At 59.6% G+C, this 13,062-nt stretch overlaps 1 protein-coding gene across 3 annotated transcripts in view; it reads left to right on the forward strand.

The window, feature by feature from the left end:
• ATP2B3 (ATPase plasma membrane Ca2+ transporting 3) overlaps window positions 1–13,062 on the forward strand; it is a 40,443-nt gene that overhangs the window by 13,706 nt on the left and 13,675 nt on the right. For all 3 annotated transcript variants that reach the window (XM_032846307.1, XM_032846305.1, XM_032846306.1), the window contains exons 11-19: window positions 1,114–1,348; window positions 3,377–3,556; window positions 3,676–3,763; window positions 4,360–4,466; window positions 5,112–5,303; window positions 6,958–7,171; window positions 8,241–8,452; window positions 9,396–9,503; window positions 10,707–10,889. In XM_032846307.1, coding sequence (XP_032702198.1) covers window positions 1,114–1,348; window positions 3,377–3,556; window positions 3,676–3,763; window positions 4,360–4,466; window positions 5,112–5,303; window positions 6,958–7,171; window positions 8,241–8,452; window positions 9,396–9,503; window positions 10,707–10,889 — 1,519 coding nt within the window. The remainder of the gene's footprint in view (window positions 1–1,113; window positions 1,349–3,376; window positions 3,557–3,675; window positions 3,764–4,359; window positions 4,467–5,111; window positions 5,304–6,957; window positions 7,172–8,240; window positions 8,453–9,395; window positions 9,504–10,706; window positions 10,890–13,062) is intronic.

The following is a 13,062-nucleotide window of genomic DNA, read 5'->3' on the forward strand; positions in this document are numbered from 1 at the left end:
CTGCCGAGTCACCTGCTAAGACTCAAATGTTCTCCCTCAAAAGTGTGCCCAGGCACAGACTCCCCAGGGGCAAAGGCCACCTCCTCCCTGAAGCCATCCATCCGCATCCCAGCTGGATCAGGAGGTCTCAATCTTCTTTCCGTGCTTCCCTTCTTCTCGGGCTAAAAGCCTGGTTTCTGTAGTTGGGCCCTGGCTCTGCTCTTTGCTGGCATGTGAACGTCAAGTCACTCCCCTGCCAGAGCCTCCGTTCCCTCCTACACGGACACAACATGAATACTTCCCTCTCTCCTGGGAATGTTGTGAGACTTCCATGAGTGAATCCACAAAAAGGCGCTCTCCTCGCCTACCCAAGTCTGTGAGTTTCCAGTTCCTGGGGATTCCGGGACCAAGGACCACAAACCTGACAGCTTAAAAACAGAGAAACCTGTTTTCTTTTCTTTTTTTTTAAGATTTTATTTATTTATTTGACAGAGAGAGACACAGTGAGAGAGGGAACACAAGCAAGAGGAGTGGGAGATGGAGAGGCAGGCTTCCCACTGAGCAGGGAGCCTCATACAGGGCTTGATCCCAGGACCCAAAGGCAGACACTTAACAACTGAGCCACCCAGGCTCCTGAGAAACCCATTTTCTCACAGTTCTGGGCTCCAGAAACCAGGGGAGGGTCCTTCCTTGTCTCTTGCAGCTTCTGTCAATGGCCAGCAGTTGGCGAGTCCTTTGGCCTATAGCTTTGTCACCCCCATCTCTGCCCGCATCTTCGCGTTGCCTTGTCCTCCTGCATGTCTATGTCTCTGATGTGTCCTCTTCTCTTTTTATAAGGACACCAGTCATGGGATTAAGGGCCCACTGTAAACCAGTATGACCTCATCCTAGCTCTGCAACAACTGTATTCCCAAATCAAGTCCCATTCTGAGGTTCTGGGAAGAACGTGAAGTGGCTGGGATGGGGGTGGGGGGTGGGGGGTAGGGGATGACGGGCACTGGGCCCCACAAAAGAAGAATGCCTCCCTCCCAGAGTAGCCTCCCTGCCCCACAGGTTGGAGGACTCAGACTCTCAGTTGGTCCAGCTCCCCTTGCCTCACTCATGCCAACTCGCATTGCTGTGTCTCCGCCCCAGGTGCACCAACATCTTAAACAGCAACGGTGAGTTGCGCGGCTTTCGCCCTCGGGACCGGGACGACATGGTGAAGAAGATCATTGAGCCCATGGCTTGCGACGGCCTCCGCACCATATGTATTGCCTACCGGGACTTCTCTGCTGCTCAGGAGCCCGACTGGGACAATGAAAACGAGGTCGTGGGCGACCTTACCTGCATAGCCGTCGTGGGCATCGAGGACCCCGTGCGGCCCGAGGTAGCCACCCACTCGTTCGAGAGCAGCCCAGGTTGTTGGACGGGTGGAGGGACAGCCCTTCTTCCCATCGGGCCTCCACAGCATGGCCCCGTTCTCCCGCCTTCCCTGCTACACACTACTTCCTGCTGGAGTCCAGAAAGGTCAGGAAAGGTGGGCCAGGGCAGGGCCTCGGGGTCCTCCAGATCAGACGTCCCCGGCACATGTGATCCCCCTCACCGTCGCGCCCTTGCCCCCATCCGGAGCCTCTAGGCCTGTCTCAAGCTCTGCCTCCAGCAGGTGAGAGACGGCGCCAGTAGAACCTCGAGGGCTGTGACCCTCGCAGGACTAATGGACTGGAGGGAGTGGCGAGGGAGAGGGGAGAGTCAGGCACGACTCCCAGGGCTCTGGTTCAGAGACGCAGGTGGATGGCTGAGCCATCACTGGGCTGGGAGTCCGAGGGGACGCAGGTTTGAGGGGCAGGGGCAGTCCTCGTTCAAGGATTTGGTTGGGGCCGAGTGAGGCTCAGGACCTCCCCATGGAGACGTCAAGTGGGAGTGGAGTGCTCAAAGCGGAAGGAAGGTCCTGGCAGGAGAGAGATTCCAGAAGCATCCTTATGTGAGGGCACAGCTAGGACAGATGGGGGCAGGAGCCTTCAAAGGACATGGAGGAAGGGTCTAGGCCGGAAGCTGACCTGTGTAGATGTCTTTACCAAGAGCTCTTCTGCAGAGGGAACGGAGAAACCGGGCAGCAGCTGAACAGGCCGTAGAGCAAAGGAACGGTGGGGAGGCCTGTTGCTCCATAAAGACGGGAGATCCCCGGAGTGGATCTTCCCACAGGAAGAGGGTGAGGCAGGGAGGGGCCGCCCTGATCCCACTGATTAGCCTGGAAACATGAATGTGCATGAGCCACCCTTAGGGCTGCTGACAGCAGCAAGGAGAAGCTTCTGGGCCCTCCTTCCGGAGACGGTCTGCATTCACACACTGGCTCAGGTACCAAAGACCGTCGATTCAAAAGTCAGTGCTTGCTACATCCGGATGGTGGCTGTGGGCCGTCGGTGATGGTGCATCCCTGTGTTCCGAGGAGACTGGAAGCCTGCCTGGGAGGAAGCAGTAGCCAGAGGGACAGGTCTAGCTAAGGGGGACAGCGTGGCGAGTAGCCTAGGAGAGCACTGGGATAGGAAGAAACTGAGGCACAGAGGAGGAGGCCTGCGTCTGCACAATGAATTGGAGTTGCAGAGCCGCGTTGCCCTTCGCAGACCTGGCGGCCTTTCCCTTCTGAACAGAGCTGCTCACCACCGCCCCCCCCCCACACCCCTGCATGGCTGCAGGCCCCTGGCTGGTGTTCCGTGCTGCTCCTAGGGGGCTGGGTGTCAGAATGTGCCACAGACCCCAGAGGCCAGCGTTCCCGTACTCCCAGGACCCTGACCGCCGCTGTTTCTACACCACCACCCCCAGCCGCACCCCCTCCACTTGCTTCATGTCCACTAACGAGTAGGGACAGTACCTTATCCTGTGAGACCTATGGCTCTAAGCGTCTCGGGGTTTATATTGGGCGAAGGAGCAGGATGGAAGGGGGACAAGTGAGAGGGGCCCAGAGTGTGGCCACAAGCCAGCTGATAGCCAGGAGCCTGCCCCAAGTCAGGATCCCAAAGGGACAGGCCTGCCGTCAGCTTTGCCATCTGGCAGGGTAGCTGGGGACACAGGTTCCTTTCTCATTCTTCCAGAGCTGACGGGGCTCAGCAGCCCTGGGTCTCCATTTCACACGACTCTAAAGGCGCCCCTTACTGGAGACATCCGGGCCTGGGTCCCAGTCGTTGCTGGTCCTGGGGCCCAGCCCAATGGACGAGGCACCCAGGGGTAGGGAGGGGTGCTGAGAGAATGAAGGAGGCGCTCGGCCCAGTGTGGACCAGGCAGGAGAGCAGACAAACCCCCTTTCCCCACAGGTCCCCTTCAGAGGGAGCATGGTTGGGTAAGGGCGCTGCACATCTGGATGGAGAGGGGACAGCCTAGACACAGGTGTGTCTTGTTACAACGGCCTTGTCTCTTCCAGGTCCCCGAAGCTATCCGCAAATGCCAGCGCGCTGGCATTACAGTCCGCATGGTGACCGGGGACAACATCAACACAGCCCGGGCCATTGCGGCCAAGTGCGGCATCATCCAGCCTGGAGAGGACTTCCTGTGCCTGGAGGGGAAGGAGTTCAATCGGCGCATCCGCAACGAGAAGGGCGAGGTAGTTCCCGGCCCTGCTGCCCTCCCCACTCAGTCCCGGGTTCTGGCGATCTCTCCCCCCACCTCTGCTCAGCACCCCCAATCCAGGCGTTGCAACATCTATGTGCTTCCCTCTCCCAGATAGAACAGGAGCGTCTGGACAAGGTGTGGCCCAAGCTGAGGGTCCTCGCCCGATCGTCTCCCACCGACAAGCATACTCTGGTCAAAGGTAATGGAGCTTGCCCACGCTGGCCCGCCCCTACCCCTTCCCCCGCACGGGGTGCCATGCCCCTGGCTGGCTGTGGTCGGCCCCCAGACTCCCAACGCCCAGCTCCAGGGCCTGCCTAGGAAGTGGGGTCCCGGGCTACGGACATGCCAAACCTCAGTCTCCCCATCAGGGAAGTGGGGCTAATGACGGCTGACATGCCAGGACCCACCCCTTGGCTTCTCTGGGCTAACAGCATGAGTGGAAGATGCCAGTAGAGGATGGCCTCTCGATGTAACAGATGGGGAAACTGAGGCCCAGGAGAGGGAGACAATTCTCCAAGCCACAGAGGGCTGAGCCCCTGTCCTCCACCCAGTCCCACCCCCGGGTATCATCTCGCTAGGTGGTGGGCCAGGGTGGGATGGAGGGGAGCAGGACTGCTGCTCAAGGCCCAGGGAGTTCACCATGAAGGCGGCCAAAGCACGGAGGACTGGGGGCACTTGGCCCAGTCACAGTCTCGAAGGGTTTCCCGAGTCAACCAGGAATCAACCAGCATTGGTTGACTGGTTCCAGCCCCCAGGCAGAAACCCAGGGCACAGACGCCCCACTCTGCATTCCAGGGATCATCGACAGCAATACTGGTGAGCAGCGGCAGGTGGTGGCCGTGACGGGGGATGGCACCAACGATGGGCCAGCCCTCAAAAAGGCAGACGTGGGCTTTGCCATGGTAAGCCACCCAGCACCGACCTGGCTTAGCATACCAGGTAGGGCCTCGTGTCTCTCTGTAAATCCCAGCCCTGCTGCTCAGGTGGCCGGCCTCGGCCCCAGAGTCTTCTACAGCGAGCTGTGCGGAAATCCAGTGGCCCCTTTCCCCACAACTAAAGAGTACCTGTGCTCTGCCACACTGACGGTAGCCCACTGTGGACAGGCGCTAGGGGCCCAGGCCAGTCCTTCCCAGAGTCTGGGGCCCAGAAGGTGACCAAATCGCCACCCGCTGGCACCCTGAGCCCTGAGCTGGGTTGCCGAAGGCGCCCCCCCACCCCAGGCCTCCGGGAGCTCCTTCTGTAGCAGACTGACCCTGGACAGAAGCCTGGTCAGTGACCATGCAGTGGCGGCCAGGCCTTGTATGTGAGGCCACATTGGTGGCCCTGGTGGCAGCTCCCTCTTTGCTTATCAGCAAAGCCCCTTCCCTCGCCCTGAGACGACCTGCTGCTTGGAGTAGGAAGTCTGGCTGGATGTAATAAGATCTGTTTCTAGCTGGTGCGGAGCCTTGTTTGGAAGCCAAGTCGGGCAGCAGGCCCCGGTGGGTTGAGTGATCACGGGGGCTGGGGAAGGGGCCCATGGACACTGTGTGTGTGACCCCCCCACCCAGGGTATCGCAGGGACTGACGTGGCCAAGGAGGCCTCAGACATCATCCTGACCGATGACAACTTCACCAGCATCGTCAAGGCCGTCATGTGGGGCCGCAACGTCTATGACAGCATCTCCAAATTCCTGCAGTTCCAGCTGACCGTCAACGTGGTGGCCGTGATTGTGGCCTTCACGGGTGCCTGCATTACTCAGGTGGGCACTGGGGACCGCTGCGCCCGAGGAGGACCCTGGGCTCTCCCTCCCGCAAGCCCAGGGGGCCTGCAGGAGGCAGCCGGTTTCCCGGACCCCTCCTGCCTTGGGCATCTGGAGCCTGGCATGGAGATCGAGCCCGGGAGACCCCACTCCCAGGAGTGTGCAGGCCGATGAGTGCCTGCCAGGGGGCTCGCTGCGAGAGCCAGGCCTTTCCTTTGTGGCGCGCTTTTTTTTTTTTTTTCGTAATTGAAATAAAAATCACATACTGAAAACTTCACCATTTGAGAGTAGACACACTTCGGTCGCATTTCATACGTTCACCGTGGGTCCTGAACATTTTCATCGACCCTGAGAAGACCCCATCCCCAGTAGCAGTCACTCCCCTTCCCCCAGTCCCAGGCCCCCATGGAACTACTTTCTCACTTTACAGACGTGCCCATTCTGGAACATTCCATTCAGATGGAATCAAATAACATGTGGTCTTTTGCGTCTGGCACCTCTCACTCAGCATCGTGTTCTCAAGGTCCATCCATGGCACAGCACGGAGCGGCACTTTGTTCCTTTCGATGGCAGAATAAAGCGCCATTGTTTGGAGAGAGCGTGTTTCGTTTGTCCCTTCCTCCATCAGTGGGCATTCGGGTCATTTCCACCTTTTGGTGACTATGAATAACGTTGTCATGAACATGCGTGTACAGGGCTTTCTGTGGACCTTTTGATTCTCCCAGAGGGCGAGTGCTGCTCCCACGGGAACGCCGTGTTTGAACCCTTGGAGGAGCCTCTTCCCCGTTTTCTCTCTCTCTCTTTTTTTTAAAGATTTTATTTATTTGACAGAGAGACTCAGCGAGAGAGGAAACACAAGCAGGGGGAGTGGGAGAGGGAGAAGCAGGCTCCCCGCCAAGCAGGGAGCCCGATGCAGGGCTCGATCCCAGGACCCCGGGATCATGACCTGAGCTGCAGGCAGACGCTTAACGATGGAGCCACCCAGGTGCCCCTCTTCCCTGTGTTCCACAGTCCAATTCTCTCCATTAGTGAGTGTCCGGAATTTGTCTCCCTTTGAAAGGTTCTTTTAATGGAGATAAAATTCACATCACATACCGGGCGCTGTAACGGCCATTTGGAAGTACGTGGTTCAGTGACACTTGGTGCATTCGCAGTGTCGTGCCCACCAAAGCTGATACGCCCTCTCCTTTCCCCCAGCTCCTGACATCCACTCACCTACTCTCTGGCTCTGTGGATCTGTCACTTCTGGAAGTTTCGTAGGAATGGAATCACAGTATGTGGCCCTCCTGTGAGGCTTATTTCTAACCGACTCGGAGGTGATGAGAAGAAAGGTGCAGGGCATACCCCCTGGGTGTAGGAGCTCAAGAGAGCACCCATCGCAGTCTGGGGCAACACACGGGCTTGTGAACATCCCGCTGATGGCTGGGAGCCCACCTCCTGGGTCACTGCTACCAGGTGGGAGAAAGGAGACCGGCCACATTTTAAGAGCAGGAATCAGAAAACGTGTTATGAACCGTAACAACAGGGATAGGGATGTCACAGTTTTCTGGGAAGGTCGGATTCACTGCACATCGTGCCAGTGACACAGCCCCCAGGCTAAGTGTCTGCCCAGGAGCCATGGGTCCACGTGAGGGTGACTGCCTCCTCTCCACAGGACTCTCCTCTCAAAGCTGTGCAGATGCTGTGGGTGAACTTGATCATGGACACGTTTGCCTCTCTGGCCCTGGCGACGGAGCCGCCCACCGAGGCGCTGCTGCTGCGGAAACCGTATGGCCGGGACAAGCCCCTGATCTCGCGCACCATGATGAAGAACATCCTGGGCCACGCGGTGTACCAGCTCGCCATCATCTTCACACTGCTGTTCGTCGGTAAGTCCGCCCTGGGGCGTCGCATCTAGTGGTGCAAGGGGCGGATGATCACCAGGAACCTAGGTCCCCGTGAGGACCCCTCCCTGCCATCACTCTCTGCGTGCGCCCCAGCGAGGGGTCACAGGCCCCCCGAGCCTCTGAGAAACTGTCCACAGCTCCATAGAGCAGACAGCGTGTCTCAGCCTTCACCCATCCCTCCACGCATCCCACGACCATTTCTCCAGGGGACAATGACAAGAGTGCTGTGCTGGAAGCTGTGGGAAGAGGAGGATCAGGAGAAAAGAGAGGTGGCGGGAGATGGAGGGAAGAGGACGGATAGGAGCGAGAGCAGCAGCAGGAGGTGAAGCAGAGGAAGGAAGACAGAGAAGAGGAAGGAGAGGCCAGAGCAAAGGAGGGAAAAGGACGAGAGGAGGACTAAAGAAAAGGAAGAGGAGGGAGACCCAAGGGGGAGGATGGATGGGGACAAGGAGGAGGAGAAAGCTGAAGGGGGATACAGGAAGGGAGGGGAACACAGATGGAGAGAGGACAAGGGGGGAGGAGGACTGAGGGTCAGGAAGCAAGAAGGGGGCAAGGGCAGGAAGAGAAGGCCGTCCGGGAAGTCGGGGGAGGCCCAGGGCGTCACCAATGGCAGCTCTGCTGCTGCTGCTGTATCTGGCAGTTTCTCTCTTTCGCACCAGGGCGGGGTCTGTTGGTCTGCCTGTTCGTGGTCCCTCTCCCTTATGTCAGGGCACTCCGGTGAGCTACCAGGGCCGCCCTCCAGGACAGTGCTTGCTGAGGGACAGGGGTCACAGTGGGGCGGGACTGCAAATGTCTGGGTCAGGGGTGGGGAAAATGTTCCTGTCAGTGGGCTGTTCTCTGATTTCTTGGGAACAGAAGCCGCTTGTGCCCTGCCTGAGGGCCTCCGCCTGGCTGCCCACGCTTAGGGACGGGGCCGAGGAGGGCCAGCCCACAGCCTTGGATGCCTCCCCAGCCCACGCCCACCACCCGCCCCAGCATCCCTCAGGCGGCACCAGCTGGAAGCAGTGTCTGCTCGGGGCTCAGCTCCCGCCATGTACCCGTTGGCTTGCAGGGGAGCTCTTCTTTGACATCGACAGTGGGAGGAATGCACCCCTGCACTCTCCGCCCTCGGAGCACTACACCATCATCTTCAACACCTTTGTCATGATGCAACTCTTCAACGAGATCAACGCCCGGAAGATCCACGGCGAACGGAACGTCTTTCACGGCATCTTCAGCAACCCCATCTTCTGCACCATTGTCCTCGGCACCTTTGCGATTCAGGTAGGAGGAGCGACCCTCCTCTTACAGCAGATGGGAGAGCAGGGGACCGTGCCCCGCCCCAGCCAGCGGCCTGCCGGTCCCACTCAGAGGTGCCTCTGCCCCTCCTGCTTTCCCAGCCCCTGCCAGCATTGCCTGTGACCCCATATCCTCTGTCCCCACTTTCAAGACATCGTGGCGTTGCCCTGGCTTCACCTGCCAGGTTCCAGAGAGCCTCAGTGGGCCTTACTCAGAACAAACGAGCCTCCTTGTAGTACCCTCTGAGTCTGCCACTCCCGTTTCCAGCATCTGATTCCTTGGTGGGAGGCCACCAGAACTCCAGAAGTTTCCTTTGGACATGCTTTCTCTCCCCGGTACCGACAAACCGGCCTCGGCCTGTGGCTGTGCTGTGGATAGGCTAGACAGCCAACCCTTTGGGAGAAGCCGAGCATTCAAAAACAGGGGCTATTAATAGAAAACATGAGGTCTAGTGATGGCAACAGGCCAGGATAGTTGCCCCTCACAGCTCTCTGCCGTGCCATGGCGGGGTCCACCCAGGGGAGCCCCGGGTCAGTCAGGAGACAGAGGGGGAGCTGGGAGCCTTTACTGTGGTTTCTAGGGGAGAAACTTCCGTGCGGTGAGCTGGCTGAGGATGAGTAATTTCTGGAGGACACCTGGGTTTCAGGTGGTCTGGGTCCTGGCACTGAGTAATCAGAGCAGGAGCAGCGGCCTGGGAAGGAGAGCACAGTAACGGGGGCGCTTGGAGCACGGGCTCTGGATTGGTTGGTCTGTATTGACGAAACTCATCCCGGACAGGGAGGTTCTTCCCCAGGAAGGCGCAACAAGGCAGCAGGAGGCCCAGGCAAGGCCAGCTGGGCAGATGTTTCTAGAAGGGGGAAATGTGGTCCCTGAGGGCTGGAGGAGGGGCCCACAGCTGGACCTGCCTCCCTCCCATCCCACCCTGCAGATTGTCATCGTCCAGTTCGGCGGAAAGCCTTTCAGCTGCTCCCCCCTGTCTACGGAGCAGTGGCTCTGGTGCCTGTTCGTTGGTGTCGGGGAGCTGGTCTGGGGACAGGTGAGTATCTGCCTTGTCCTCCTTTCCCAGCCCCAACCGTTACCTGTCCCCACCACAGCACCAGTGGCGGCCATGATGTGGGGGTTCGGGGTGCCCCGAGGCCCATGCTTGGGAAAGCAGTGACCCAGGCAGGTGACAGTGTCAGCAGAGAAAAGGCAAAAGGCTGTGGCTGGGATGTCAGTAAGCCCCAGCAAAATCATCCACCTCTCCCCTTTTCGTGAGAGAAGCCAAACCTTGTCCCCTAACCTGGGGGCAGGGGGCTTGGGAAATTTCCATACAGCTGGAAGTAAGCAACACCCAGCTGCATCGTCCAAGGGGCAAAGAGAAAGCATCGAGGAAAATGAAGACAGGCTTTGAGAGGATGGAAAGCAAGGGTCAGACACATCAAGGCCTTGGCAGTTAAAGCCACGAGCCAAGGAAGGCTCACGGCAGCCAAAGATTGCGTTAGGAAGAGACAGCCCTGGCCACAGGCACACGAGAGGCTTCCGAGGGCTCTAGAGCCAGAGGTCAAGACCATGACCCACTTTGCCCTGTGTCTCTGTCACTTTGGACACAACAAAACAGCACAGACGGGGCTCAAACAGCTGTGGAGGCTGGAAGTCCAAGATCGAGCCTATGCAGGGCCGGGCCCAGAGAGACCAGGTGGGAGCTTCCGGGCCCCTGGCTGGCAGGGCCATTTCTCCCGAGGCCAGGGGTGACAGCCTGCTCCAGGCCCCGGGCTCCACCACCAGGGAAGCCTCCCTGAACCGTGCTGTCGGGGGACTTGAGCACGGGGTTGGTTCCATCAGCCTGGAGCTCCTGCGGGGCTGACCTCGGTCTCTGCACACCCCCGTCCCCTTGGACACGAAGCTGAGAGTGTGGCCCAGCTCAGCCCCAGGGAGACTCTGGGCGTCTGTGGAGAATGGCATTTGGCCCCAGGCAAAGCTGATTCAGGCACACAGCCTCAGGGAGCAAAAAAAGGACGCGTGTGCGTGTGTGTGTGTGTGTGTGTGTGTGTGTCTGTCTGTCTGTCCCTGCCTAGGTCTGCCTGCAGGGAAGAGACACTGAAGAAGCCATGCAGCATCGATACTGGCCTCAATCTCTGCCACGAGGAGGTGGGCGGTTTGGGTCCCTTGCCGGCCCCAGCAGAGCTCCCACAGTGAAGGGACCAGCCCTGCTCTGACCGCCTCCTGTCTCTGCTGTCCCTCACCTCTCGTCCCCCAGGTCATCGCCACCATCCCCACCAGCCAGCTCAAGTGCCTGAAGGAAGCAGGGCACGGGCCTGGGAAGGATGAGCTGCCTGACGAGGAGCTGGCCGAAGGCGACGAAGAGATCGACCACGCTGAACGGGAGCTCCGCCGAGGCCAGATCCTCTGGTTCCGCGGCCTCAATCGAATTCAGACGCAGGTAAGCCGCCGCACCGCTCGGAGGCTCTGCCTTTCCCACGCTGAGAGGGCGGCAAGCAAGCTAGGGGCACAGAGTGGGTGAGACGAGCCCCCTACCAGCAGGGAAATCCTTAGGTCTTGCTGCCACAGGGACAAGGGCCATCCCCAAGTGCACCTGCTGGTGGGCACGGGACTGTGACGGCCTGACTCAGAGCCCAGGAAACCCTCCCTGTGCTGGGGACAGGCGTCAGCTAAAGGTGTGTGTTGTGACCAGTCGCTGCTTCTTAGAGGGCACAGACCGCCCACTGTCTGCGTAGCTGTGGGCCTTGCCTGGTTTACTGGGAACAGCCCGGCCACAGGGAGGTGACGTTCTTGGGAGGAGACAGCTGCCGGTTACAAAGAGTCTTTGGTGAGCTCCCCATCGCGGGCTCATTGTGAGCGCCATGCGAACAAACCCCGGCCACAGACTGGGGCCTTTCTGTGTATTTCAGTGGCCACGCATCAGAACTGGTGCAGCCCAAGGCCTCGGTAAAATCAGACGGTCACAAGGACCACTCGACCACGGGCGACCTCCAAGGCTTCACGAGCAAACCCTTCCCGACTACCTTCTTGCCAGAATGTTCTGTCCTCGCTGGCTTTTTACATCCTTTGCACACACTCACTGGTGATCCCACCACAGCGTGGGCTCTGCCCACAGCGTCCCAGAGGCAGTGGTGGCCAAGGCCTACAAGACCTGCTCCTAGCTCCCGCATGCAGATCATCCCTCCATCCTGCATCAAGGCTTCTTCCCAGCGCCCTTCCCTAAGTGCAGCCCTGCTCTCTCTGGTACCTTGCTGTCCCCTCCGTCCCCCTGTCTGCTCCTCAGCCTCGCATGCCGAAAACCCAACAGACCCGGGGCCACTGGACCATAGGAAAGGAAGGAAGAGCCCCATTGTCTCTGCCACCCGAGCCCCCAGGGACATCTGTCACTCTCTGCCACTCCCGTGCCTCCCAAAGCCCCACCTCCGGTCTTTCTCCGTGTTCTGTCCAAGACCCCCAACCCCATGCCCCAGACCTAGGCGCAACTGCTTTTCCTTCCCGGGAGTCCTACCAGTGGGAAGAACACGCCCGTGCACTTAGCCCCGCCCTCCCCCAGACTCCCACAGGGGGCTGCTGGGCCTGGGACGTGACCTGAGAGCACACCTCTCTCCAGATCTGCCTCCAGCCTGGCACACAGGCTCATCGCAGAGAACCTTTTACTCAATTCGCCCGAATTGCCCTCCATAGCCAGTGCCTACCCTGCCTGGGGTCTGACGCCCCTGCGTGCAAGCTTGCCAGTTGTTGCTGTACCATCCCCGGAAGCCTCATGGAGCTCAGGCTCGGCAGCCCCCGCCACTTCTTTCGTCCCCAGGGCCCAGCCTCAGCTCCCACCACACGCTCTCAGCCTCCCACCTGCTTCTCCAGCCTCTGTTCTGCTCGCCCCTCCAATGACCCCATCCACACCATGGCCCCTGTATCCTCTCTTCGTGTCTTAAGTGTCAAGTCCAGAATCCTGACCATGGCCTTCAAGCCCTTGCCTCTTAGCTTAATCCCACTCTCCCTGTGGCCCTGTCACCCCTGCTGCTTTTCCAGATGCGCATTCGCTCTGCCTCTGTACTGGTCACCCATCAGCCCGGGGCTCCCCAGCTCTCCCTGTGTTCCTTTGGGGTGTCTCCTCCTCCCGCAGCACCACCTCGTGAAGCCTTCTCAGAGTCCACCCCCTCCCGCCCCCGTAGGCCCCACGCAGCCATCAGGGCTCTCAGCCCAGGGCACTGGAGTCAGGGAGGAGCCGAGTCCCCCGGGGAACTTTCCAAAGCTGCAGTGTCCTGGGTTGCTCCCAGCGCTTTGGGATACAGTAGGGGCAGGTAAGGTGGCCTCCAAAGAGTACATGTTGAAGGGGCTTCTCGCCAGCTCTTGAGCTCATCCCTCTTCGCGTCCTGAGCCCCTAGGCCAGCATGGCCAGGGAAGACTCTCTCAGGTCCGAATGGAACCCTGAGTGCCCAGGGGAGGGGCAGGAATAACTTCTTAGCCAGATGTCCAGGTGTCCCCTCACTGCCTCACACCCAACTGTGAGTCCATGCCCACCCCATCCTGGCCCCATGGGCTCTTGTCTGTCATGCTCCCGTCCAGCTGCGGAGCGGAGAGCCAGCCTGAGATAGCTGGAGCAGGGTGTGGAG

Source organism: Lontra canadensis, unplaced genomic scaffold (genome assembly GCF_010015895.1).
Source record: "Lontra canadensis isolate GAN:19392208 unplaced genomic scaffold, GSC_riverotter_1.0 scaffold174, whole genome shotgun sequence".
NCBI lineage: Eukaryota > Metazoa > Chordata > Mammalia > Carnivora > Mustelidae > Lontra > Lontra canadensis.